A 27,880-nucleotide genomic window follows, 5' to 3' on the forward strand; every position below is an offset into this window, starting at 1 on the left:
TTGGACACAGCCGTCCCCCGTATGTCCCAGAAATCAGGTGGAAGACATCTCGAGCATCCTGACCGGGAGCTCACCCGTCCTCACCTGGGCCAGGAGACTTGGCAGCGAGCAGACCATCACTGCACAGCCTGGCTCCCCCCAGACCCAGACCCTGCTCCGGTGAGCTCAGCTTTTGCATACTGGCTCCCCAGCTTGGCCTTCACCTGCCAATTGCTCAGCTCGGAAAATAAACGGGCAGGCACTGAGAAGTTCAAGTTTCGTATTCATGTCAGTAAAACAGAGACTATTCCCCTCCCCTGCCCGCTGATGCTCACCCACCCCAGCCCCTCGCCCTCCCTAGCACCTGGCGATGCCTGGCCAGATTCAGACTGGAGTAAGTCAGACACCCGGGAACCCGATTTACGCTGATGTAGCCAGGATGGGAATCTGGCCTCACAAATAACCTTTACCTTGAGTGGGAAACAAAATATGTTAATCTCCTTGGTTTGGAAACCCATATTTTTTTTCACTTGAACACAGAGCTCTGTCCCCCCATCATTAGCAGATGTCTTGCATACAAACTGCATTACCTATAAAGTCTGCTTACTCCAAGCAAATGTTTCTCAATCTTTTCTTTTTTTTTTTACTTCAATTTGAAGTGAAAGGTACAGTATAGGATTCAAATGCTTTTGCATTACATGGGTTTCCGACCACTTGAAAAACCCCACGGAAAAAACGACTTCACAAACCTGAAATGCCCGCTGAATCATTTTGCTGCATTTCATTCTGCCTAGCTGAACTTTCTTTAGATTTCCTTTTTGTTTCTTTGCTTTACATGGCACTTAGCTTTTGCTTAGTTAATTTTATTTATTTATTAAAAAAAAAAAAATTCATAGCTCCTGTTTCAGCTCTCACTTCGTGTCAGTATTTCTACCCTGTGGATGTGTCGCACAGGCACGAACGTCAGGAAATTGCCCAAAAGGCAGAACTACGGAGTAGCTCAAAGACAGACGCAAACCTGAACGCCGAAGCATGATTTGGTGTTGTCCCAGCTCTTGCCCACACTGAACGCTGGTTCCAGGGCTGCAGGCAGAGAAGTGCGGGCAGGAGGAATAAGAGGCGACTCACAGAAGGATTCAGAAATTCGGATTTGTCACCGACAGCTGGCTGGCCTGCTCACCGCCATCTGAATGGCACCTCTGACTTTTCTTTGGCTCAAAGATTTAACGTTAAGGCAAAAATAAGACACAGTGTAGAAGCTCCATCAAATCTTTGGCACAACAGCAACAACAACAACAACAAAAAATTACTGTACACATGAGCTGAGAGGGTAACATTTCCCAGTTAAGCAAAGGGAAAAGTGCTAAATAAATTGCACGTACTAAAAGGTGGCTGGCTTAACAACAGTAAGAAGCGTCCCCGTCCTTTTTTTTTTTTTCTTTTCCTTTTTTCCTTTCTGTTCCAGAAATTAAGAAAGTTCCTTGGCCAATCGTCATCTCGAAAAGGGGCTTCTGCAAAAAAGCTGCTTGCAGTCTTCATCTGGATCACGCAACCTTTGCCAAGAACAGATGTAACTCTGGCTGGAAGCTCTTCTGAATCCTCCTTTCCTGGTTATTACTCCTGGAAAGAGAAAGATGCACCATCAGAACAGCGAACACATGCTGTGCCAGCGGCTCCTTGCACAAATGACCGTTGCTGACACACGCTGGGGTGTCCTCGGGACTGTTGGCCATGGGACCCGCTAAAAGTGGGGCTTGCAGAGCAACCACCTGTAGGTGCCACAACGGTGGCCAGAGCCCACGTAGAGCAGAGGGACTGGCAGAGAGGGGACGAGGAAGGTTTGGGGAAGAAATGCAACCAGGTAATTAGGTGCTGTCTCTAGCTCCTGCTGCAAAAAAATTAGAAATGATGGCAAATACCTGCTTTTGACAAGACCTGCAGCTTTTTGAGTCTATTTTCAGCTTCGGAACCAGATCTCAGAATTACAGAGGGAAAGCAAAGGAGTTGGGACAAGATGGATTTGTGCAGGATACGGGGTTAATTTCTGTATTTTAGGGATTGCATTTACTTTTCTGCGTGCATGGCTTCTCAGCCCACAGAACTGCAACCTGTCCCTTGTGCCTGCGCATCCCCATGCGAGTCACGGCCATGGCAGAGGTACTCGGGTAATTGCATTTGGCTACCGAGTATTACAGCCAGGTCCATTGGAAAATGCACAACTCCAAAGCACAGCAGCTTCTGACAGGGAAAACCTCATCTAAACCCCCTTTAACATTAAAATAAGCCCTGTGAATATCCCACAAACAATCGTTAGCATAGTTCAAAACAGAGTAAAATCCTCAGGGCCTGCTCTTTCATGAGATCACATCTCCGTTGTCCAAACTGCCTTCATCACGTGGGCTCCTAAATCCTCCTTTAAGTAACTTAGGAATTAGAAGATTGGAAATGAGATCCCATTTACTGAGTCCAACAACCGTTTCTTGCTTTTTGCCAGTGGATTTAAGAGCTCTTCAGGGTGCAGTACAACCTCTGAAGGTCCTTTGGACACGGTCATCAATTCCCCGGACAGCTCAGCCATCTTTCTGACAGTCTTAAAAAGGTCAAACTCCTTAAAGCTTGGCCTGAAAAACATTTTTTCCTCAATTCGCTTTGTTTCTGTAGTGCCTCTCCTTTTCCATTACTGGATATTATAACATTAAGGTATAAAGTATTACTAAGATACTGACTTTTTTAAAAATTATTTTATTTATTTTATTACTATCATTAGGGCAGCTGCCTGTGAGATCAACCATCACAGCTGAGCATCCATGCTAGGCTAAGGGGCAGGGGGACCCAAAATCAGCCTTGCCACCCGCTCCTGCAAAGTGCAGACCCTGGGAAGCACAGGATTGCCCCAGGACCATCAGGATTTCCCTCGATAAGAGTATTTCGCTGAAAGGGCCCAGATCATCCTCCATGCAAGAAATGCTGGTCTCTGCTGGACCCCAGACTCCTGGAGCTGGGGTCAGCACATCTGGATATGATGGAGGTGGCGTTTGGCCGTGCAGCTCTGCTGGAGGACAGGACGGAGCCGTGGGCTGGCTGCACCCCAGTGCATCCCAGCAATAACAGAGTGTCCAGATAAACGTCACTCCATCGGTCCCAGCCCGCATCACTTGCTCTCCTATGTAAGCAATAAAGAACTCTTCACATCTGGCACACGCCAAATCTGAAAACAGAGCTCATTATTGCAATTATTATCCATAAGGAGGTGTCTCTGTTGACTGTAAGACACTATCTAGTGCTGCTTGGAGCAGGAGAATGTAGAAACTACTGCCCTAATTCAAGGCCTTAATTGGGATTTGGGATTTTGAATAAATGAGGTTTAGGTGGGAGAATGACAAACAAACAGCCTAGTGTATCACAAATGTTTTTGTTAGGAAACCCCTAAAATTATTTTCCAATGATAAATATTATATATTCATAACCTGTAATAGAAAAATCAGTTGTTTAATTTATCCCACATAGAAAGAAAATGTAAGAGAAGAAAAATGACCACTCTCATTAATATTAAAAGACAGTAGAGAGACAAATCCCCCCTGTTCCCGTCTGGAACAGCAGTCTTAGCATGGAAAACCTTTTCCACTGCAGGAACGCATTACCCAGCAATAGCAGCCTCATGCCCTAAGCCAAAGCCACTGGAGTCACAGGGCCCCCGGTTCCCTCTCTTGTGCCTTCGGTGCTCTGCAAAGTGCTGAACAAACAGGACCCGAGACTGCAGTTAGAAATGACCATGAGCTGTAACACCTCCTGCGTTCGGTCAGAGAGACCCTACCCTTTCGCTCAGAGCGCTCGATGCTGATAATAAGCATCGGTGGGTTTTGGGAAGCAGGATGGTTTTAGGAAGAGTAGCCTCAGGAGCAGGTCTCTGCTCTGGTCTCTGCAACTGGGGAAGATCAGCCACCGGGGGACAAGAGGGAATATGTACAAACCAGCCAAGGGCAGGCAAGGGGTGAACTTTCAAGGCAAAGAAAACTGAGAGATCCCTATGCAACGTGGGGGAGGATCTCAGCAGACCTCGTTGGCACCGCTTGGTGAGACCCCAGGCGCTGCCCGATGCTGGCCATGGGTTATGTTAGGTGGGAACAGGCTCCTTTCTTCCCCTCTTCCACCCTTTTCCACTCCAGCCAGGAGCTCTGAAGACAGATTTATTAACCAGGGTCTGTTTTAAACTAATAATATCAGAACTCCCATGGCTCTTGAATTTGACAACTGGCCCAATGACCTTGGTGAGTTTGCAGCATCCCGGAGCATTTCAATCTCTATAAATCAAAGCACTTCTGGAATTGAGTCAGCCTTTGTTCCCGGGTTTCTCCTGTCTCTTCTACTCACATTTTCCTTTTGCTGTAGTTACCTGATATCTGTGGGGCGGATCTTACCCTATTCTTGGTAATACCCTCGCTACAAAGGGAATGGAGCCTATGCCGGGAGCTTGCTCCCACCGTGGGAGCAAATCCCCGGCCCCAGCCTTTGCGTGCTGCCACGTGGCTGCTCCAACACCCCTTAAAGCAAAGGGGGTTTTGGGGTGCTGTCACGTAACAGTGGGGTCCCACATCACATCCCTTTTGCAAGGAAAAGCTGTTGGCCCTGCTCTTTGGGGTACTGATGCTCAGCCCCCTGACAGGCCAACGCAGGGTGTGCAGTGCCCTCGGGGATGCACAGAGCTGCTGATGCCGCCCTGCCCGGCGTTGGGTGAACTTGCTCATGAACTTGTCATGAGCCCTTAGCCTCACACCCATGCCTCATTTGCAATTTCTGTTTTGGGTTGCAGGGACATATCAAACGCAAGTGATAAGCACGGGAATCTGCTACGGGGCTTATGCAGCCTCACTACCCCCTCGCCAACTCATTTTTAAGCAGGTCTTTTCCCCGGGTGCGTAATCCTTCAGCTAGCGCGGGGCAGGGATAACTCATGGCCAGGCAGATCCAGGCCCCCCTCCCCTGGGGATGCTGCCATCCCGCTGTCCTGCAGGCAGACGGACGGACGGCTGGGAGCGGGTCCCTGCTCTCCTGTGGTCCAGCTCCTCCCCGGGGCCCGCGGAGCCGGCAGCCGTGGGGAAGCAGACTGGCTGGCTGCCCGCTCTCGCCTGCAAGTCCTAGCAGGGAAATGAAGCTATTTTTAAAGAGGAACCTCTGCTAAGTCAAACTGCAGAGAAAGGGAGGTCGAACCTCATTATCAACCCCCCCCTCAAACCCGCACAGGACGGGAAGCGGCGAGGAAGAAATGCCATGCAGATCATCAAGATTTTTACTGTGCTGGCTCCGAATGTGTTATAATAATCAATATCAGATGATCAATAACAGCAAGCTCCGGCAGCCAGGATCATCCGCGCAAACGAGGGGGTGGGAGCTGTGGCTTTATCTCGGGGCTCTGTCTAAATAAATCACGAGTCATGATACAGTGTTACAGAAAAAATATGCTCCAAGCGAATGCTTTCAGTGCCATACAAATCAAGCCTGCCACTACTACTCTTTTATAATATAAAACCTTAACTTGTTCACTTCTGCAAGTAAATAGGCTCGCAGAATGCCCTCCTTTTAATTTTTCAATGGGAATAAGTGTTACCTACAGCGGGAGCTTGGCTTTTAGCAAAGCAGCAATGAGGCGGCATCAAGGCATGGCAGAACACCACAATAACTATTTTATATAATGCAATAATTACATACACAATGTGAGCCATTTTAGTGCAGCAGACTGCAACAAATAGAGTGGCTTTTCATTCTATATATGCTTCTATATCATTTAATTATCAGGGAATATATATAGAGAGAGACAGAGCGCATTTTTAATTTTTAATTCCTTGCGTCTGTGTGCATCCACACACACAGGCACAAAAACAAGAAACTAAATTCCAGCCGAAAACTTTTATTGAGCTCCAACTGCTCGCCTGTTATTCATAACCCAGTTTCCTCTCTCACAAAGAGACCTTTCGCATGGTTTGGTTTTTTTTTTTTTTTATGTGTGTGTGGGTTTTTTTTTTTTTTTCCCCCTTCTGCCTCGCTAACAGCTGCTCGCAGTGTTGTATCCTGAGTGATGATGAGGTTCTGAAAGTGTTTTTTTGGAACAGATGGCCAGGAGAGAGCCGGGGAATGTGCCAGCAGCGAGCTGGGGAATGCGCCAAGTCCTGCAGTGACTGAGTACTCCGGGTTCCAGCTCGCGTGCCTTTCCCCTGCCCTCTGCCCCAAGTGGCGCCAGCAGGACTTCCCAGCTCGCGCTCCGAACATCTGGAGTCTGCGACTGCCAGAAGAGCCGGGACGGGGGGAGGATAAAGCAAAAAAAAAAATCCCTCACCCATCCCTCCCCGCTCCAGCTTAGCTCCCATGGCCACGGCGATGTTGCCGCCTAGCACGAGGGCTAATCGAAAGCAAAGCGGGGAGGGGAAGGAAAAGAAAATGAACCTTGTGATGGGAGTTTGGTTTGTTTTTTTTTAGTGCTCGGGGTTTTCTGTTCAGTGCTGGGTGTGTTGTATAGGGTATTTGTTAGCAGTCAGATCCTGCTCTGCGGAGACCGGAGGGCTGCGGTTGTGCTGCCTGGTGGGGAGGTCAGGTCTGCCCCATAGCCCTGGGGGCCCGATTCTGTGGGGGGCTGTGGTGCACAGCTCTGCACCCACAAAAACACCAGTCTCCAGGGAGAGCACCCAGCCATGCACCCTAGAGCCCGAGCCCTAACCCTACCCTGACCCATTACGCTGCCTTCCTGCAGGGCACCAGAATTTGGCCCTGGGGGGAAAAGGTTCTAAAAAGAGACTGTGCAAACAGCAGGCTGGACCCGAAACCCTACAAAATCCGTGCGAGGCTTTCAGATGATCTCTGGCCACTTGGGATCATGTCCCGTGCAGAAACAGGGTACACCAGGGATGAGGAAACTTGGACTCCCCTTTCTGATCCATTTCCTTTCGCTGTCACGTCCTCAGCGCTGCCAGAGGATGCTCTTGGCTGGAGCCAAGGGCAGATCCCCCCCTCTTCCCAGGACATGAGCGTGGCCCCAGCAGGACTCCAGGCTCCACTGAGGGTGTCGCAACCCAAATCTCCAACGTGGTGCAACTCTTGCGTGCATGGTGAAGGGCAAGGCTTAGTCCAGATTGCTTGTACAACCAAGCAAAAAGCAGCTTTAAAAAATGAAGACTATCATCAGAATTCACCACCCCCCCATGCAGCTTTTTTTTTTTAAAGGAAAAGGCATTTGAAGCCCTTCAATTACCCTCTTTGCCGCTTATAAATGAGATCTCCCATCACAAAACACCCTCGGTCAAGTCTCAGTTGCAACAACTAAAATCACCGTATAACTGTAGTTAGGACTGGAAAGGGGATTTTTTTTTCCTAGTCAAGTTTGAAAGGCTAAAGCCAACTTTTCTAATTAACAAAATGGAGCAGAAAGGGGAGGAAAAAACACCCATTAAATTTTCTATTGCAACAGCAAAGTCTGAACAACAACCTAATGTTAGGGACAGCAGATAATTTGCCCTCAAAAACAAAGCAAAAGGCAACGCACAATCCAGCAAATGCAACATCTGGAGCCCCTGCCTGCCAAAACAAACTCCAACCAGCTACTTTTTTGTGTGAAAAGCTCACGGTGCCACAGCACATTGCAATCGGAGAGCTGAGAGAGCGAGCGATAGAGGCAGAGACACAATAAAATGGAGATAACAGGAGATAAGGGTGCTGTGGACCCAGCGGTAGAGCTCAAGGAGCGGAGGTCTGTGCTTGGGCTTGCTGTGATTTTTTAAGATAGAATAAGAAAGGAAACCCAAAAAACAACAACAACAAAAATATAACCACCACCCCAAAGTCGATAATTCAGAGGAACTGCTCAGCAAGCAGTGGTTTCGGAGACCTGATTAAAAACACACACAGCTTAGAAAAACGTGCCGATTTCAAAATTAATGAGGGTGCGGTGATTTTGGGCCAAACCATTGTATCCTCATCCAGCCGCCCGCGTGAGACCCCCCAGGAGAGACATCCCTCACACCACCTGACATCCAGAGCTCGGATCTTCCCTTCACAGCCATCCCGGATCTATAATTTCCCTCTGACAACGGCATTTCCCTACCTCATGCTCACAATGCCATTGGTTTGCTTGGCTCAAGAAGAAACGGAGATACCACGATGAGTCCTCCCAACCCAGGCTTTGCATCCCCATTCCTATCTACTGGGAATTACTGGTGTTATTTAGTGCTACCTACTGGTTTTGGCTTCCTCATCAGCTGAATGTGCTCTTGCCATCCCCTGAGCAACTACTGCTGTAAATAAAATGATACCTATCAGCCAGGGCTCTTTGGCTGCCCTAAACTTGGACTTTCCCGAACAGCAGAAATGCATTTGCAAGACACTTTCCAGAAAGAAAAGCAAGGCAGAGCAGGGACCAAGACCTCAGGTACAAAGCCCAGCTTTCTTTTTGGAGACGGCCTTTGGAGAAGGGTTGGGGGGGGGGTGTCTCTCAAGAATGTGGAGAAAAGGCAGATTTTCTCCCGGTGACGCTGTTTCTGCAGATTGGTGGTGGCCCGTTGGGAGGGGGGATGTCCCGATGCCCTTTCATTGTTCACATGCTCTCAGTGGGCTTGGGGCTTTTCTCCATGTGTCTGCTCCGGAGCGAACTTTAGAGAACACCATAAATGGAAGGCTTTTAATTGTTAATTTATTTTTTTAATTAAGGATGGGCCCAGCCTTAACCCTCAGATGTGAAGACCCTGGGATTTGGAGCCATTTGAAATCTGGCTCCGCATTTTCTGTCTTTAAGCTCGCATTGGTTTACATAAGCCAAGACAATGGGTCTCAGCCCATCGGGCACCCAAAGCCTGAACAGCAGCCCAGAAATCTGCTGAAGCCCCAAGAAGGATGCTCATCCTCTTCTTCCTCCTCATCTCGGCTTGGGGAAGGGGGCCCAAGACCCAACTAGCAATCTGCCAAAGCCCCAAGAAGGATGCTTATCCTCTTCTTCTCCTGCATTTTGACTTGGGGAGGGGACCCAAGACCCAACTAGCAATCTGCCAAAGCCTCAAAAAGGATGCTCATTCCCTTCTTCTCCCCCATCTCGACTTGGGGAGGGGACTCAAGACCCAACTCTCACCTTGCCCGAGTGTTGGTGGCATCCCATCAGTGTCCCTGGGACACCACCGCCTGTGGCACTACGGACCCCACAAGGAACCCCCAATTTCAGGCCAGGCCCAGGAGCTCCCCCCGCACCTCCCAGTTTCAGCCAGTGCTGTCAGCCATGGGCGAGCAGTGCCTCATCTCCGCCTGGCACTGCTGCTCTGGGGGCATAAATACAGCCCATGACAGCGAGAGGAAGCAACGGGGAGCGTGCTATTGTGTTTATTTATAAACTGAATTGCTGCAGGATGATTTGTTGGGCTAAAGAGGAGGAAAAGTGAGGAAACCTGCCCGAATCGGAGGCAGATCTTAACGAGACCAGGGAAGGAGCCTGCTCCCCAGCTTAGCTGCCCATTCATCCATTAAAATCCCGCTGATTTATTATCCCGCCTGACAAGCGAGCCCAGAAAGCAGGGGGAAGTTCAATTCAAGTTTACAAAACTCTTTTTGTCATAAAAGTCCGAACAAAGACATCAATCACTCCTTTAATTCACCCATGTCACTCTCCGAGAGGAAAACTGGCAGAACGCTCCGCTTCCTCCTCCCGCCGCTTGACGATGATTTCACCTAATTGGTTCAGTGTTAAGTAACCTAAAGGAATGCAAGGCGTAATTAGATTTAACGTTGTTTCCTCAAGATACCCACATGTCCTTCAGGTCATACATCTTACTAATGTGTTTATACATACAATGTCTCCATTAGCTACTTTTTTTTTGTTGTCGGGTGATTTTTCTCGGAGATAAGTGTTAGATTAAACAAAACAGAAAACACAGGCGGGCAACCGTGTTTTATGGGCTCCAAAAGGCGACTCGAGGTTGGTTTGGTTTAACAAATAACAGCCCCAAGATGACTCTAATAGGATCACACTTGTGTTAAAACACACGATGGGCGACTAACGAGAGGAAGAGCCCGGCGCGGAGGACGGGGAGGAGAGAAAAGCTTTTGATTAGAGAGGAATGCGGTTATTACAAGATCAGACGGATGGAGGAGAAAAAGCAAGAGAGAAAGGCAAGGGATAAAATAATAAGGAAAATTTCAAGAGGTTGAGAAAAGAAGGAAACCACTTTGGATTTTTTCTTTTTTTCCTTTTTTTTTCCCCCTTTTGTAACTTTTACCGTTATTTGGGGGGCGAGGGGGGGAGGCTGTAACATACCTTCCTTTTTTTAGATCTTCCTTCTGCTTGTAAGGTCCTAGTGCACTGCTCCACGCATTCAGAGAAGCTCATGTTACTGTGGTCAGCGCTGTAATCCAGGTCTGCTAGTCTGGCCAGGGAAAGGATATAGTTACAGGCTATTCTCAAGATGGCCAGTTTGGACAACTTTTGACCATAAGAATAGCAGGGAACCTAGAAAGGGTAACAGGGAAAAAAAAAAAAATTAGGCCAGATAAACAAAATATCTTGCTTGAAGCATGACAAAACAACTGTAGGTTATTTTCTTAGCAGTTTTTAACATAAATAGGAACACTAGTGATAAAAGGCCATATGGTCCCAACAGGTTTTTAAGAAGAACTCCCCCGCTGATCTCCATGGGGATGAAAGCAGCACGAAGCCTCTTGATTTCAGCAGGGCAGTTCTGCTTAAAACGCGATGGCAGGATACGGCCTGAGACATCTGCCTGCTGTTCAGTTCGCTTCTCGGAGGCCCTGTTTTTCTTGGAAACCTGCAACCCCCATGCCACCCAGTTACTCGTCTTGAGTAACTTACTGCCTGCAGGTAACTCCAATGCCATCACAGCTCTTGCAGAATAAGGCAATAAGGGGCGTATGAGCAAATATATCACAACCTGGTATTTTTGTGCTCAAACAGCATCGATCATGACTTCCAGCCCATGCAAAGCCACGATGCTGTTGTAGCAGCAGGACCTGGAGGCAGTAATTCCTACCTGCTGAAACACCCCATCACGGTACCTCACCTCCCAGAAGAGACCAAACCAGAGCCTTGTTCAGGGCCCTGGCTGTATCTTATGTGATTTATTTCTTTACCCTTGAAGATTTCTAGTGTAACATGAAACATTCAAACAAGTCAAACTAAACAGCACTTGTCTAAATAACTGAACATATACATTTCCTGCTGCAGAAGGTTTGAGTGCTTTTCGATCACGATCCAGCACAGCACTACATATATGCTCAATTTTAGGCACACAACTTCAACATGCCTAGCTTAAAGAGAGATCTTCTTCTGAGTTCAATAGGCCTGGGGCCCTGTTCGCTAGTTTGCAAAATTGCTAAAGGTCATTCATCCTTTAATGCACAGGAGTCTACTGCCTACGGGAAACTGGAGCCGGGCATTTATCTGAAATCCATCCTAGCCACTCAGGCCGTCTGACCGCCCGTCAATCTAAGTTTTCATACTACATCAATCACTGGAATGCCTCAATGTCCCTCTACTATCTGCCTCTGTACCAGTCTCCATCCTCCTCATCTCTCTAGGGTGTCACACTCTGCTTATGGTTCGAGATTTTTTAACGCTTCTTGCCATGCTCGTGCCTCAGCTTCTCCTTTCTCTGCAGAGACACAAAGCCAGGCTCATCCCTGGATTGATGTCCCTGAGTTTACGTAAGGTAAGACAGGTTCATCCCCTCCATAAACCCCACAGCGGCCATACGCAGATGCCAAGGGAGCAGCAGAGCAACTCAGGCATATATAGTATTTCCCCAAGTATTCTGCCAGGCTCCAACTAACGTCAGCTCCATGACCTCAGCTAGATGTGCCTCCTCTGTATTTAGCAACCCACGACAGATCTTTTTGTCCATGAATTTGGTCCGGTAAGCTGAACCCCTTTCAACTTGTAGCACCTGCAACATCCTTTGGCAAAGTTTTCTCCCCATTCTGTATAACACGGCCCTCCTTTTGATTGTTTTGAACTTAGCTCCAACTGTCTTCACTTGAGATTCCCCAGTTCTTGTAGTAGAAGAGAAGACAATGGATCTGTATTCATTTCCTCTGTGACACACATTTTTAGCCCTCCATCATCTCTTCTGCCTCTTTTCCAGAAGGAAAAGACCAAACCTCCTTAGCTGACAGTTGTGTAGAAGCCATCCCATAATTTTGACCACCCCTCAGCCTCTTCCCTGAACCTTTCCTAATCCTACATGTCCTTTTGGAGCTGGAAGGACCAGAACAGCACACAGTATTCATGCTGTGGGTGCTCTGTGTATTTATTTAACAGATGTTGCTGTTTTCTGTTTTGTTTAATATTCCTTTTCTGATCACTCCTGATTTGATTTGTGACCACCACCAGGCACTGACCTGAGATTTCCACTGAATCATCTACAGAAACCCCGAGGTCTCTCACATCTGAGATAACGGTCAGCTCAGGGTCTATCATTTGGTATATGGAATCTGGTATGGTTTTTCCCATATGCATCACTTCATCTACATGGTATTTCATCTGCCATATTACTACCTAGTCACTCAGAGTCGTAAGGTCCCTCTGTAGGTCTTCTTATCCTCAATACCTTTAGCAAATATCCGTACCTTTTGCTGGAGTATTGTCAGCAAACTTCCTATCTCACTGCTCACCCACCTTTCCAGGTCATTTATGAACACACTCAGCAGCGCAGCTCACACAGTCACAATTTCAGGCCGTGGGACCTTTGGGGTCTCCAACCCAACTCCCTGCTTGAAGCAGAGCTAAGCTCTGAGTCAGACCCTGGTTCATCCACCCGTGACATCCCTTCCCGCAGGAACCAGCCCTTTTTCCCTGCCCACTCTTCCCTGCCTGTCCACCGATCACTAATCCACACTCTTGTCCAAGCTGCTCAGTTTCTTCAAACGCTCCGAGGGAGGAGCTCTGCCAAAATACTTATGGAAATCCAAACCAACTACAACTGGTCAGATCACCCTTATCCACGAGCACGTGGATTTTAATGCTGTTGGCCCTATAGTCCATTTGGCTTGTATAATACAGCCGAGGTGCCCAGCAGTATCCAACCTCTCCAGGAGCAAGCCAACAAGCTTCAAAGGGCCTTTTTCTATACACATCATCTGCTACTGATACCCCTGAGGAGGCAGGGAATCTATTTATTCTCTGGGAATACCCAGTGCCACTGCTGCGTTGACCTCCAGTGGCAGTTGCATGGAACAGAAACATCTCTGCTGGTTAACACCAACCCAAAAGGGACAGAGACTCTTCCAGACGCCTCCTGCTGGAAACAGCACTAAGTGTCCCATGGGATTCGAGATACACCCTGTAAGACCCTCTTTGCAAAGCTGGCAGTCAAGGAAAAAGCAAGGCTAAGTGTTGTCCCCGTCGCTCTGGAGTAAATCAGAGGGGTAGCTGGAAATGGCTGGAGTCTGGTGGCACAAAGGGCCTCTTCTTGCCCGATAAAATCTCTCTCCAAATCCTTGCCTTCAGTTCTTTGCCAGCATTATGCACCCGCCAACAGCGCTTGCCCTCAGGCCATAATACCTGGCCCCCAGATGCAATAAGCTGAGAGTTATTTTGAAAGCAAGAGCTTCGGGCAGCAAAAACACCCAAGTTTCTTTCGACACCGATGTAACAAGAACAGTGGAGATCCCAGATCAAACAGCAGCGTGAAAGACCAAAGCAAGATGGGAACTAAAATGGAAGGATTCAGTGAAATGTGGGAATAATTTCAGAATTAGAGCAAGAAGGAAGTTAAATCGAGTGGAAGGAAAATAGACCACGAAATCCTTGAGGCTGATGCACAGACACTGTCCAGTTACAACACAAGAAGGCAGGCTAATGTCTTTTTTCCTCATCTGTTTTGCTCTTTCTTTTGTGTTTTGTTTTTATTAAAAAAAAAAAGAAACAAAATAAAACCCAAACTGTTTTGTAGGACATGTTTGCTACAAATTCCAAGAAAGATCTCAGCGCTTACACAGTTGACAAAACCCTCGACTGGGATTACACAACACTTTTCCCACATGCTGCAGCAAAGTCCAAACCGGAGCTGCCCCGTACGCTCACGGGAAAAGGTTCACCTTGAGCAGCTCAGATACCACCGTGATGGGTGCGGGGCACCAGCATTAGCAGATAAGAGTTTTTGCCACGGTAACAGTGTTAGAATAACTATTTCGTAGGAACCCTCCCTGTCTTGGCTCAGCTCCTGCCATTTTAATGTTTCCTTTTGAATTAAACATGGGAAATTGAGAGAGGAATGAGCCACTTAGTTCAGATCCAGACCCAAAGCTTCCCCAAGCAGCGGGGGAGAGAAAGTGAACTTTGTTTTTATCCCTTCTTTAACACAAAGCCAGCAGGGAAGAGGGGACAGATTTGCACACGCTGGACTCAAGGGCATCGATGATGCACCTGGATGCCAAGAAACATTCAAAATCCAACCCAAACCAGAGCGAGCGTCTTGGAAATGAGAAAAATGCCTGATGCCAGTGTGGCCACGCAAGGGTAACCCTCCCAGCTCCCATGGGGTCTGTGCTACACAGATTTTCAGCAGGAGGTAATGTGAGCAGGCATCCATCACGCTCCTGGTGAGCACCAAGCCCTTTCCTTCTGTCACCTTCTTGCTCATCATGCCTGAGCTGAACAGACGTCCGTGCTTTGGTGGAGAGCTGCGAAGACAGGAGCTGAGCAGATCCGTTCAGAGCCAGGGGGAACCAGGGGAGAGCTCAAGTTCCCGTGCAGTTAATGAAAATATTTCCCTTATCTGACCTCACTGATTTCTGCCGAGCGGCAGCACAGCTCACCATCTTGCCTGCAATATTTGCAATGATTAAAAGGAATTAGGAAGGAACTGCAACTGAAATTTCACACCAATCTGAAGGAATGCAGCTGTCTGCTCGAAAGGAAAGGATACTGGCACCATTCTCGGCTTTAGGAGATCAGCACGGCAGTGGGCTGGGACCAGCAGGAACCAGAGCTTCAGCCAGAGGATGTTTGTTGGTTGAGTCTGTGAAGGACTCTGCAGAGTCTCATGGGTCTTATCAGCGATCCCCAGGCTGGCAGGGGCTGAAGCAACGCAAGATGAACGCTCTTGAGACATATTCCTGTGCAGAAGAGCCCTTCTTTGGCAGGAAGATAGGACAGGATGTGACCCAACAGGTCTTTTCCATCCTTGACGCCTGCAATTCAGAGGCAGGGGCCTTGGATGACCAAAGATGCTCCCTTTGAAGTCCGTGGGAAGTTTGACGCACACTTGACCGGAGCAGCACTCGGCCTGCAGCCAGCCCTCTCGAAGAAGGCAGGGCTCTGCTGCAGCTCCCCAGAGGGCCACTGTCATCCACTAAAGACATGGTCTTGGAGTCGATTCTCACCCAGGGCACTGGAGAGGAGACTGTGGGATGAGGTTGGGGAGCAACTAGAGAAAAAGATGGGTGAGAGGGTATAATAACCACCCCTGCCATATGAGAGTGCAGGGGATGTTCACCATGATGGGTCTGTGGGGAACAACCAGGAGCATCCCGTGGACTTTAGGAGCATTAAGCCAGTTCACACCATCAAGCTTCTGGCCGGGTAGCTCTGTCCTTAACAATAAGATACAATTTCTGTAAACACCCTCTGGACCTGTACAGATAACGTCTGTAAAGCCAAGTCCACTCTGCTTTTATGCTGCCTGAAAATGCTGGAAGAAAGAAGGGAATCAAGTGCTGGGGGTCCAGACCTCTCTGATATTGTGCTAGAAACGGGACTTAGCAGCACAGACTTGCACAGACACCCCCCCCCCCTCCCCCGAAGGTCACACAGGGCAGAATTGGGCCCCCTGAGTACAGCAGGGAAGACAGGGCGGCTCCAAGGCAGAGAAACGTTCGTGTTTGCGATGCAGTGTAAGCTAAGCCCTCCTGACAGCTAGCTCCTCTACAACATGCCATAATAAGCTGCTGAATTTACCTGTCTGCTAATTCATCTGGTTTATTTTTATGCTGGGAGTTAAAACACATCAGCCCCCCCGCCCCGGGAGAGCATTTGGCTGCCTCTTGCCCGTGTCCGAACACACAGCGCAACTGCACTGTCTCATTGTTTGTGCTGCGCCTCCTGCCAAAAATATTTCCAGAAGGTTCATATAAATGTCCAGTGCTTAATAGTTTTGGCTTTCATACATCCCTCCTTCCACTCCAGGGTGAGCCAGACATTTCCCGGGGTTAAGGCACCTCGAGGACAGGCAGCAGGTTGGGGCAGCAGGACTGCTGGTGTTCCTTGCTTGTCGGTCCTGAGCACAGGGGAAACCTTTCTCTCTCACCATCCCAAAGTATCTCCAGGGCTGGTGTCTGTGGAGCTACTGGGAGAAGGAGGAGGGAGGAGGAGGAGGAGAAGAGAAGTTGTGGATGCCCCATCACTGGAAGTATTCAAGGTCAGGCTGGATGGGGCTTTGAGCAGCCTGATCTAGTGAAAGATGTCCCTGTGCACAGTGGAGGGTTGGACTAGATGATCTTTAAGGGTCCCAACCCAAACCATTCTGTGATTCTATGAGTAACAGCCTTAACAAGCTGAAGGCCTTGTCCAGAAGATCATCACCTGTTTTCAAGATATGTTACGTTGTGAAACGTGTTTGGGAAGGGTTTGGAGCCAGCCTTTTTCTTTCCACCCAATTCCAGGGGGAAGGTGAACACATATGGGTCCTCCTACTTCTCGGGGGACCCGTTGGTTGATGGGCTAGTTGGTGTGTTCAGATTCACCAGCAAGGGACTTGGCTTCCCTACCTTGCCCTTGACAGCTACATGCCCTGAGTCCTCCCAACATCCCAGGTGGGAGGATGATGATTTCTACAGCTGTATGACGGAAAAACCTGCAAGCATTGCTGGGACGCCCTTTCACAGTCCTGCCAGACCCCTTCAGTGCAGTTGGTTACCAGTGGGTGGATCTGGCAACTGCAGTAATGGCACCGTGGAAGTAGACAGCTTCCATGGAGTGCCTGAATTTAGGACCCAGGAGAACCATGATGTGTAGTTCAGAGCCACCAAGCAACTTGCAGCTACCAGACAAGCAGCTTTGCTGCCTGCGAGACTACTCCCACATGCAGCAGCAGAGCCTGCTGCATGGCCCTGGTCCCCAAATACCCCTCCTCTGCCCAGGTACTGGACCTTTGAGGCAGCACAGCATGGGATTGAACCTAGGTTCAGATCCTGCTTTGTGGATAAAAGGCATGGTTCTCAGGGGAGTGCTTTTGGAGAAGGGCCCCATAGAATCATAGAATAGTTTGGGTTGGAAGGGACCTTTAAAGGTCATCTAGTCCAACCCCCTGCAAGTTGACGTCTTCAACTAGATCAGGTTGCTCAGAGCCCCGTCCAACCTGACCTTGAGTGTTTCCAGGGATGGGGCATCTACCACCTCTCTGGGCAACCTGTCCCAGTGTTTCACCACCCTCATTGTAAAAAATTTCTTCCTTACATCCAGTCTGAATCTACCCTCTTTTAGTCTAAAACCATTAGCCCTTGTCCTATCACAACAGGCCCTGCTAAAAAGTTTGTCCCCATCTTTCTTATAAGCCCCCTTTAAGTATTGGAAGGCCGCAATAAGGTCTCCCCGGAGCCTTCTCTTCTCCAGGCTGAACAACCCCAGCTCTCTCAGCCTTTCCTCACAGCAGAGGTGCTCCATCCCTCTGATCATTTTTGTGGCCTCCTCTGGACCCGCTCCAACAGGTCCATGTCCTTCTTGTACTGAGGACCCCAGAGCTGGATGCAGGGCTCCAGGGGGGTCTCACCAGAGCAGAGCAGAGGGGCAGAATCCCCTCCCTCAACCCTCTGCGGGAATCACGGTGTCAGATGTGCCGCAGAGCTCTATTCCGGCCAGCGATGGGCAGCTATTTCATACCATGGGTGTGGGAGGCTTTTGTTTCTCTGCCACCAGACTGCAGCGGTGGGGAACGGGCAGCACCGTGCTAGCAAAGCAATCACAGCAGTTTGAAAGAAAGCCTTATCCCTGCCTCACCACAGGCAGCAAAGCATCCAGCCAGGGACCAAACCTAGCTTAAAAATGCCAACAAGAACAAAAGCAGCATCGCTCAGGCGGGAGCACTAGTCCTGACCAAGGCGCCTTTGCCTCTCGGGTGGGTCCACGCTGTCAAATAACCCAGCTCCCAGTTCCCTCCCAGCTCCTGGCTCCCCCATCGCTCACATTGCAGAAACATGAGTTCACTCCTTGGAGCGAATGAATTGGCTTCCTCCAAACAAAACCTAGGTGTGGTGCTGGGTGAGTTCACCCCGGGGATCTCTTCCAAACGGCAGTCTGGTTAATGCTGCCCCAGGCCTGGCTCCGCTCCGTTTTGGACAGTCCTCCTGCACTATCCCCGGACCTTTTGCACCCTCCAAGCCTCCTGCACATCTTCAGGGCATGCAACGCACACCCTCAGTATCATGCATGAAAAATACCACATCGCTGGGCTGCAGCAAAGCTCTTACCTTATTGCAGGCTCTTTGAACCACCTCCCAAAACAATAACTACACAGAGGACTACTGGGGTATCACAGGAGAAATCCCAGGGCCATTGCGCCCAGAAAATGTCCTCTAGAAGGGGCTACCCTCAAGCACTATAGAGGGGAACATATTTTGGGTGACATTTTAGTAGTGGCCATCTCCACCTCTGAGGTCCAATTCACCTGGGGAATAGGAAAACAAGCTCCACCACAGCTAATGGCATTACACCAGCTCCAGCTTGGCCTTGGTGATTCTTTAGTCACCGGCCACTGCTGGACACCATGGGCTTTTCCACTCCTTTGCTATCGCTGCTTAGAGCCAGGAGCTGCCCCGAGCCTGCAGCACATGCGTGGCTCTGCTCGCATCCCTGCTTGACACGGGGGACTGCAAACTGGGACCGGGGTGGGATGTATCACTTCGTGAACACACATGGCATGGACCAAAGGAGATGCAGGTCAGGAACAAAGAGCCTGGGGGGCTCTGCTGTAAGGTGCCATAAAGTGTCCCACCTCCCCACCACGGGGACCGCAGCCCAGAGAGGAATTTGAGAGTGGATTAAGGCAGGGAGCACAGGCTGGATTCAAAGCTCGCTGGAGAAAAGCGGACTCTTTCCTCCGATTTCAGCGGGAGCCGTAAGAAAACACAGAGGTTAACTTGGGGTGACTGCAGCAGGCAGAGCAAATACCTCCTGACAGGAGCGGGATTTGTAGCAGAGGGTAAAAATCAGTTAGCAGCAAAGGGAGCAAACAAGCCCCGTTCCTGGTGACACACAGTCATCGTTTTCAGGATTTTTGTCCTTTTGTCTGGTTTCTCCCTTATTTTCTCTCCCCTTGCATTGCTCCAGGCCAGTATTTTGTCATCTTCTTTAGCTGTTAAAACCACAGTGCCGCCCTGCTCTGCGCCAACCGGGCTCTAAATAACCGTAAGCGTCACTCCAGACTGGCTGAAACCACCGAGATGCTCCGCTTAACGCTGTGCTGCTCGATGACAACGCGCAGCGGTGGCACCACACGTTGCGAGCAGCGTGTGAAGGATGCTCCAGCTCTCCCGAAGCCCAGCAGCATCTCTCCAAGTGCCACCGTGGAGCAGGGCCAACCCCCCCTGCCCGGCTGTCACCCCCAGGGAGCTCGGCGAGCGGTTTATCTTCAGAAGCTGGGCTTTAAGGCATCTTAAGGGTTCCTGCTGGTGGGATCATGGGGGGATGAATCACTGGGAATAGGGCTGGGAGATGTCAGCAGGTAATGGAGGAAAGCTCTCAGCCTGCCCACCACGCAGTAAGGATGTGCCAGCGACACTGGTCGCATACGGTGTCCCGCCTGCAGAGGTGACAAACCACAGCCACCTTTGGGATGACACACAAACAGGGTGAGCACGTAATGCTGCATCCCCAGAATAGTCTCAGCCTCCACCGGCTTGTGGCTAAGGCACTGCTCAAGCCACAGGTCCTGCCTGCATTTAGTGCCTGCCTTGTTCCCTCAAACCCCTGCAGCCAGCTTGCCCCCATGCCACCCCGCAGCAACGCAACCTCCTCCCGTGGCCTTGAGGCTGCTGCTCCTGACGCCCCACCATGCTCCCAGCGGGAGCCAGCGGGGTCTTTTCTGCACTGATTTAACAACAAGCCACAGCAGCCACGTGCATGCCGGCAGCAAAAAGTGAAAGGATGCTAGTGGGGGGAAAAAACCTCCACTCCAGCAGCTAAAAAGCCCTATAAAACCCTAAAATATCTCCAGAACCCACATGAGTGCAGAGAGCGAGGCTGTCAGCTGCTAGGGCAGAGAGCGCCCTGGTAATGCAGTGGTGAAAAGATTTAGAAAAACGCCAATATACTTCAAGGGAAAACAAATGTCTGTGGACACATTTGCTCCCGGCGCAGACTCTAGCTCGCTGTGGCTCGATGCGTTGCTTTCTTGAGGAGGAGCTGGACAGCAGTGCTCCAGAGAGAAACCAGATGTGCAAGCCTAGGCAGGCTCCAGATCAGGAAGGCTGCTGTGGTTGTCTCCGTCCATCGAGGGAGAGTTTGCTGCCACCTTAGGGTCTGTCAGCACAGCTAAGAAGCTCAATCGCAACTCCTGCGAGTGCAAGATACTGGTGGGAGTTGGTTTGCTTGGGTGCCCACTGCAGCCTCATGGTGGAGAGCACCATCTCCTCCTGGCCAAGGCCTCCAGGAGCAAACCTGGTGGCTAAGTCCATGCTGTAATAAACATTAAGATGGTTCAGTTTCACACTTGGGATGTGCTGGAGAAAGAGATTCTTGCTGCCAAAAGGAATTTGCAGACAAAAAAGGAAGCCAGTGTTGCTGGCAACCTTGGCCTGGCCTGGATCGCAGTTGCTCTGAAGATGTGCGGTGGTGGTGTCGCATCTTGCCTCCTCCGAACGGCTGCACTGCATCATGAACTGGAACATCCACCAGCACAAAGGCACTTCAGATGGAGGAGGAGATGACCTTGGGTTCTTTTGCTCTGTGCCGCATCTCTGTCTGCATCAGAGATGTTTGGGTTCATTGACCACCCACAACAGCAGGGAGAGGGAGAGAAAAAGGATGGAAGTGACAACCCATCATGTCACTTAAGGGGGTCCTGGAGCAGCTGGGACAGTGCAAGAACCTGCTGACCAGCACCTGCCAGGGCATCCGAGGGCAGGAGACCAGTGCTCCAGGTAGGAGCTGCCCAGCCACGGGGACAGGAGCAGCACCCAGGAGGGACACCCAGAAAGGCAGCAGCAGAGGGAGAGCAAAGTATAGCAGAAGTATCTCCCCCATCTCAAAGTGTTTTAGAGCAGGTGAGTGTTTTCCACAGGGAACTATGCTGTTAGCCTCAGGAGTCCACTGTCAGTGGAAGGATCACTTGGACAAATGATGCTTGGGGGACTGAAGTGGGGAAATCTCTTCCAGACTGAGTAGCTGAAGACCACAAGTGACAAGACGAAGGGGAAGGAGCTGTATCTCAGGAGCATCTAATCTTCAGTCCCACTTCAGTGTTATGGCCCTATGGTGAAGGCAGCAGCTCAATACAGAGAGAGATCCTCGTTCCTGGTGACCATGACACCAAGGGGCGAGCACGATGGCAATGACACATCTCTCCCAACAGCAGGCAGCTTCCCAGAGCCGGCAGCTGCCCGTCTACCTCCCACCTCCGAGGGGGCCCTAGCTTCGGAGGCGAGCTGGGGACAGCTAAGTGCTTAGGGACACGGCTGGATTAGTCTCTCCTTGTGTGAAACGACTGTGGTCGGCTCTTCCTCCACCAAGAACTGGGGAAAAAAAACAACCCACCCCTTCCTGCCATCTGGAGAGCTAGCCAACACAAGCCGAAACATGTGTGCCATATGTACACAGCTGCGGAGCGCGGGGACGCCACTGTCAGCCCATCTGCCCGGCACGCTGCGTGCCAGTCGCTCGCCCTCGGGTGGGCTGCTGAGACAGGAAGGGTCTCCTGCAGAGAGGCATGGCTTTCCCTTCCTCCTCCTCCTCCTCCTCACCAGGCATGGATGGGCTCCCTACGGTGTGGCTGTGGTGGGCCTGATCCTGCAAGCACTGGGGTTTTCTCTCATGCATGCCAGGGAGGATGGGTATCTCCAGGCCTGCGCATCCAAACCGGGTGGGGAAGGGGACGATGCCCTCCGTGGGTGGCTGAGCGGGGCTCCTGCTTCCAGCAGCTCCGCATCCAGCCCCCAACTCCTTCCCAAAGGAGTGCGGGGCCAGGGCCGGCTGCATGCAAGCACAGCACTCTCCCGCGCTCCTCGCCTGCCCGTCTGCGGGGAGGTATCGGTTTCAGTGCCTCAGGAAAAGCCTCCCAGCTGCTTAAGAGCCTGATATGTGATGACAAGGAGGGGACGGAGGACTAAACGAGGAACAAGAAGTAAACCGAGGTCTGCGGCTGACGGCACACAGGGATTGCCTTCTGCACGGGGCTGACGGCCCTTTGTATGCTCGGGGATGTGAAAAGACGGCGCTTACCCGAGCCAAGAGAAGCCTCCCTACTGCATTTACCTCCACAAACCCATCTCTCTGTACACCCGCTTCCCGGCCCCGCTGACCAAGGCGTGAAGGAAAGCAACCTCCTCTCTTCTGATCCGACCTGCTCCTCAAAAGCCTCGCCACCGGCACCGGTGTGAATGATTTGAGTGACAAGCCAGCGCTGCGCGTATGTGCAATGAAGCTGACTGTCACCTGATGTCACGTACGGCACCAAGCACGCCGCTGGCAGCCCACCAAGAAATGAATCCAAATGTCATCCAATGATGGTCGGGACAGCCAGCCCACCCCTCAGCAAATTGCTAGGAAAACCTTGCAGCAAACACTTCCCAGAGAATGATTTCTTTCTCTCTGCAGAGCGAATACAGCTCCGACAGTATGTTCCCATGCTGACCCTAGAGACCAGCTTTCATGGGAAGAGAGGACAGCAACTTGTTCTCCAGGCTCTTTGGGCTCCCAGCTGAGTCCAGGGCTGAAATGATTTATGAAGACAGGGCCAAGGCCAGGAATCTGAGGCTTTTCAAGAGTTGCCCATTTCCCAAAAGAGAGCGGCTTTAATTTGTTGCTTGCCTGACTTCTGCTTGAGGCTCAGCCTAGAACAAGATTGCCAGTGATTTGGGAAATCAGTGCTACTTCCCCTTGCGGTTTTGGTGGTGTAGATGTCTGTCCATGGAGAATTGGGCTGACACTTCCAAGCGCGTTACACACAGTCATCAAACAACCGAGATACGGAAGCAGCTTATAGAAACAAAATATATCAAGTCTGGAGTTTGCATCCACAAGGAGCGGCCTCTCAGCACCGGAGGGACAGCGTCCAGCACGCACTGGATTACAGCGATTATAACAGAAGCTGTCAGATCCCGTCACCGTGCGGTGATTAAAAATGCTCTAGTTTAGATGCTCATCAGCAATTCTCTCCTGCTATACAGCCCCAGTCTCAGCCTCTGCTTCCTACCAAGGTCGGGGCTGGAAGTCTTGTTTGCAGAAGTAGATGACGGGGAAGGATTAACTCTTGGGGTGCAGTTACCCAACACACAGCTGAGGGAAGGGCTGGAGGCATCATGCAGGAGATGGGAACAAGCTGAGCTCCTCTAATTAGGAAACAAGATTAAGTCCTAAAGTGAACACGCTTGGGGAATGGCTTGGATAAGTAATGTCTGAAAGATGGTAGCCCAAAGCCTGGGTGTGTGGCCCCCCTGCAAGCAGAGCGTGCTGCTCCCACCGGGCTGGAGGGACCATCCTGGGAGAGGCGATGCTCAGCATCTCTCACAGACTCATCTGCAGCTCACGGCCCTCTGAGCGCTGTGCATCTCCTCCTTCCTACACACCTGGAACAGTCCCATCGGCATTTAGTGGAAAGGCAGAAAAGCCGGGGCAGCTGGACTTCCACAGTGGGACAGCACATCTCTGTCCATCGGTGAGCTGTTACGGGGTGCCAACACACAGAGAGAAGTACAGGGCCCAGTATCGGGGCCAGGGCACTGATTTATCCTTGTGGGGAAGACACAAGAACCTTGCGGCTTTGCTGGATCTCTCCTCACCTTCCACATGTTGGGGAGGTGATGGAGGGATGTTGTCCAAAAGTTCATTTCCCTTTCAGAAGCTCCACCCTGCCAGTGCGAACACGTCTGTTATCCTTCACAGACGACCATGAGGATTTTCAAGACCTCTCAACAAGAAAGCTCGGCACCGTACACACTTCAAGCACACACTACAGTAAAACTCCTGGGAAACTAACTGGCCAGGGACCACAACTTAACTCGGCTATCCCTGGCAGACATCGGGCACACGGCAAGTTTCAGAGGTGGCTGCAGGAACCCCAAGCGCCCTGTGCAAAAGTCAACAGGAGCACGTCGCTGCCCAAATTCCCAGTGATCCCTTTGGAGCAGCCCACCCCAGCAGGAGAGCGAGCAAGTACACGTGCTCTTGGTATAGGAGCATCACCCCAGCTCACAGCTTGGCCAAGCGCCTCTCTCCACCCCCTGTTTTCACTCGGAGGGCTTTCTCGGGTTTGTTTCATTTTTTCCCCCTCCATGCCTTCGGGTGAAAAAACCAAAAGTCCAAAAGTTTCTAACTGCGAGCAAATTAAAAGCCCTTATTTATTTATCTTGAGCGTTAGCACAGTTGTAGGGTTGGTACTTCCAGGCATTTTGAACCGACTTCCCCTTCTGTCAGCCGTCCACTGCCTTGAACCTCCCCCGGCCCCAGGCGTACGGCGGAGCGGGCGCTTTCCCTGCGCACCCCTCAGCACCCCTGGGGCGACCCCGAAAGCGAAAGCAGGGCCGGGTCGGGGGGGGCTGAAAGGAATTTGCAAAGCGATGCCCGGCGCCACCCCCCCCCCCCCGCTCAGCCCTTCCCCGCGGGGCCGCGGCAGCCGTGGGGCGGCCGGCAGGTACCTGCTTCCTCAGCGCCTCGAAGGCGGCGCTGATGGTGTGGACTCGGGTCCTCTCCCGGGCGTTGGCCAGCAGCCGCCGCGTCTGCTGCAGGGCTTTGATCTCCGGCGAGACGCCGGACGCCTCGCCCGGCCGCGGGCGCGGGGAGGAGGCGGCGGGCGGCGGCGGGCGGGCGGCGGGGGGCGGCGGCGGCGGCGCGGCGGGGAAGGCGCTGGCGGCGGCGGCGGGGCCGAGCGCGGGGTTGCGCGGTTCCCAGGCGGGCGGCGGGACGGCGGGAGGTGGCGGCGGGGGAGCGCGGAGCCCCGTCCTCCTCCCGCTCAGCACTTTCAGCTCCACGCGAAAACTTTTGCAGCCGTGTTTGCGCCGCAGCCGCCGCAGCCCCCCGAGGTCGGCGGCGCAGAGGCGCGGCCAGGGCTCGCCCTCCGCCAGCGGCGTGCTCCGCATGGCGCGGGGCGCTGCGCCGCTGCGCTCAGCCGCGGCTGCTCCGCCGCTCCGCTCCCGCTGCTGCCGCCGCCGCCCCGCTGCCGCCGCCGCCCATCTGCGCCCGCTCGGCCGCGGCGGGCAGCGGAGCCCCGGCGGGCCGGCTCCCTCCGTCCGTCCGTGCGTGCGTCCGTCCGTCCGCCCGCGGCTCCCCGCAGCCTGCCGGCAGCCGGCCCGCCGCGCAGATGAGCGGCTTTAAAGAAACAGGAAGGCTGGCTTTTTTTTTTTTTTTTTTTTTTTCTCTTCCCAAAACAGCTGTGCTGCCAATCTCCTTTGTTCATCCCCCCCCCCCTCCCTTCCCTTCCCCCCCACCCCACTCCCACTTTCTTCTTTAATCTCGCTCTTCCATGCGATGGAAGAGAAATCCTGCCCCCCGGAGACTCGCCGCGACCCACCGTGTGCGCTTTCCCCCCCCCACGACCCCCTTCTTGCCTCCCCAGGGAAATCCGTGATTTGCTTTGCTTTCCAACCCCCCTTCATCCCGCTTCTCCCCTCCTATCCTACGTTTCCCTCATCAAGATCCTCATCTGCGAGGTGGGGGGTGCCTGACTTCACGTTGCCTTCCTAAATGTGCCCGGGAGCACTGCGGGCACCCCGGCGGGATGGGGAGCCGGGGAAGCTCCCACACCTCCCAGATATCCCTCCAGTTGCCGCTTCGCCTTTCACGGCTCCCTGAAGCCCTTGCTTGCTGCTCTGCTACGGACTTCACTTCTGCTTGGAAGAATTATTCCACAGCAAAGGGCTGCCCTGTTTTTCACAGGGATAACAAGGGAGCCCAGACGTGTGGGTAATTGCTACCAGCCGTGGGCTGCTTTCTGCTGGCACCCCAAAACCCCTTAGCTCCCCTTACCCCAGCCACGCCGGGGGGAGCAGCCCCGGCGCAGCAGGGCCAGGGGTCTGCGCAGAGCGGGCAGGCAGGGTGGGAGGGAGGGAGGGTGGGATGGAGAGGTGCAGGGACTTGCCTGAGGTCACAGTCAGAGCTGTGGCACAGCTGGGGATAAACTGCATTTCACAGGACTGCAGGAAAATTCAGGACAGAAGGGACCTCAGGAGGTCCTCTGTCATTTTTAGAAGTATCTCTGTTATTTAGGCACCTGGCTTCTGTTTTCAAGTCACTTAAACCCTTAGACATTAAGTCGTATTGAGGATCAATGGGATGTAAGCTGTGAGATGCTTGAATTCACTGCAGAGAAAGGGATGTTGGTTCCTAACCCTCCTCCTCCCATGGCATGTCAACCTGGCAGCCACCAGCACCACATGGGGCGAGCAGAGGGAGCTTCTGCTGACCTAGTTGAGGTCCATGAAGCAAGACAAGCTCTGCCTAGTGGCTGATATCCTCAGCTAGAGCCTGTGAATTATTGCTACTAATGCCAGGGCATGCCCTCATGATAATTTTCTCCATCTTTCGTCTCTGAGTTTCTCTAACTCTCAAAGATGAGAGCCAACAAAGGGAGTTTTGGTTGACCTGGTTTCTCCCAAATGTCGCAGTGAGTGGCAGTAGCACCAGCCCCTCCAGCAGGGTCTGTCTTTCAGTGGAAGCCTACGTTAAACATTTGGTGGCTCTTCTCATGAGAGAAGGAGGATTAAACCCAAGATCTTGGCCAAATTTCAGTCTCAGCCATTAAATTCTGCCTACCTAAAATTCCCTTGCTGTTCCAGCTTGACTCTGTGGACCAAATCCATTTGTGGGGTAAACAGATGAAGCTCATTAAAACCAAAGGCATTTGCAGCCATTTACACCATTTGTTTTTCACGTCTTGCCCTTAAGGCGCGTGTATTTTCTGGGTGCTGGTTATATAGCTGCTCCCTTGGCGGTAGCTGCATTACGGAGTGCTTCCAAGAAGAAATCTAAACCTGAGCGTCCCAAGTCACATAACTGCCTGTCAGACCTTCCCCTCCTCTCATTTTAGTATCCTTGTGGTTATGGGTATCACAAGAGAGCTGGGGAGGCCCAAATCAGGGCTGGGTCACGATGGTTCTTGTCCCTCGGGGTGACACACGGCGTGGTGCATATGGCCCGTTCCCGCCTGTTCGCAGAGGGTACAGCAGCGACAGCTGCCAGCCGCGGAGCGCAGACGCTGCGTACGTACAAACCTGCACCGAGGGCATTAACCTGCTTTCGCCTCAGTAGTTAAAGCAGTGCAAACTGCACATGGACTCTCTCGTTATCATCCAAGTGGGTTGCTCCTGTTTACCTTAAAGGTGGTTGAAACTAAAGCTTGCTTGAGACTAGACTGACAGGAGAGACATTTAAACAGCAATGAAAGGCTCCGTACAACCTCTTCTACCAGCTGAAGTTATTTAGCTGAAAGTTACTCTTTAAATAAAGCAAGGATGAGTTTCCTGCAGAGTAAACCCTGCCCTTCGGCGCAAGCCATGGTAGCCCCAGAGCCGTTGGCATGCTTCCCACGTGCAATGGAGATGGGCGGTGATGCCCGAGCTCACAGAGACCACCTTGCCTCTGGAAATCAAAGCAGTGGGGTCGTGCGGGCATCGGTATTTGGTCTAGGAGCAGCGTGGCCTTGCGCCATGCTACCGGAGCAACGCGGCTTTCGGGACCGAATGCAAGAAAATCTCTGGGTGGTGCTGGCTGCTCTGT

At 51.6% G+C, this 27,880-nt stretch overlaps 1 protein-coding gene across 1 annotated transcript; it reads right to left on the minus strand.

The window, feature by feature from the left end:
* Nucleotides 1-1,232: 1,232 nt before the first annotated feature.
* Nucleotides 1,233-25,410, minus strand: ATOH8 (atonal bHLH transcription factor 8). Its single transcript, XM_087737548.1, has 3 exons — nt 24,805-25,410; nt 10,262-10,453; nt 1,233-1,599 (listed from the first exon to the last, which is right to left on the minus strand). Exons 1-3 carry the CDS (start codon nt 25,243-25,245, stop codon nt 1,594-1,596), a joined length of 639 nt encoding a protein of 212 aa, XP_087593674.1. The 5' UTR covers nt 25,246-25,410; the 3' UTR covers nt 1,233-1,593.
* Between the last annotated feature and the right edge of the window lie 2,470 nt (nt 25,411-27,880).

The sequence above is a fragment of the Nipponia nippon genome, unplaced genomic scaffold (assembly GCF_047370975.1).
Source record: "Nipponia nippon isolate SJK-2023a ecotype South Korea unplaced genomic scaffold, ASM4737097v1 scaffold_6, whole genome shotgun sequence".
In the NCBI taxonomy this organism is placed as follows: domain Eukaryota; kingdom Metazoa; phylum Chordata; class Aves; order Pelecaniformes; family Threskiornithidae; genus Nipponia; species Nipponia nippon.

Coding starts and splice junctions, on each gene's coding strand:
- ATOH8 (XM_087737548.1), bottom strand. CDS start 25,245: ATGCGGAGCACGCCGCTGGCGGAGGGCGAGCCCTGGCCGCGCCTCTGC. Junction 10,454..24,804: donor TCGAGGCGCTGAGGAAGCAG/GTACCTGCCGGC, acceptor TACCCTTTCTAG/GTTCCCTGCTATTCTTATGG.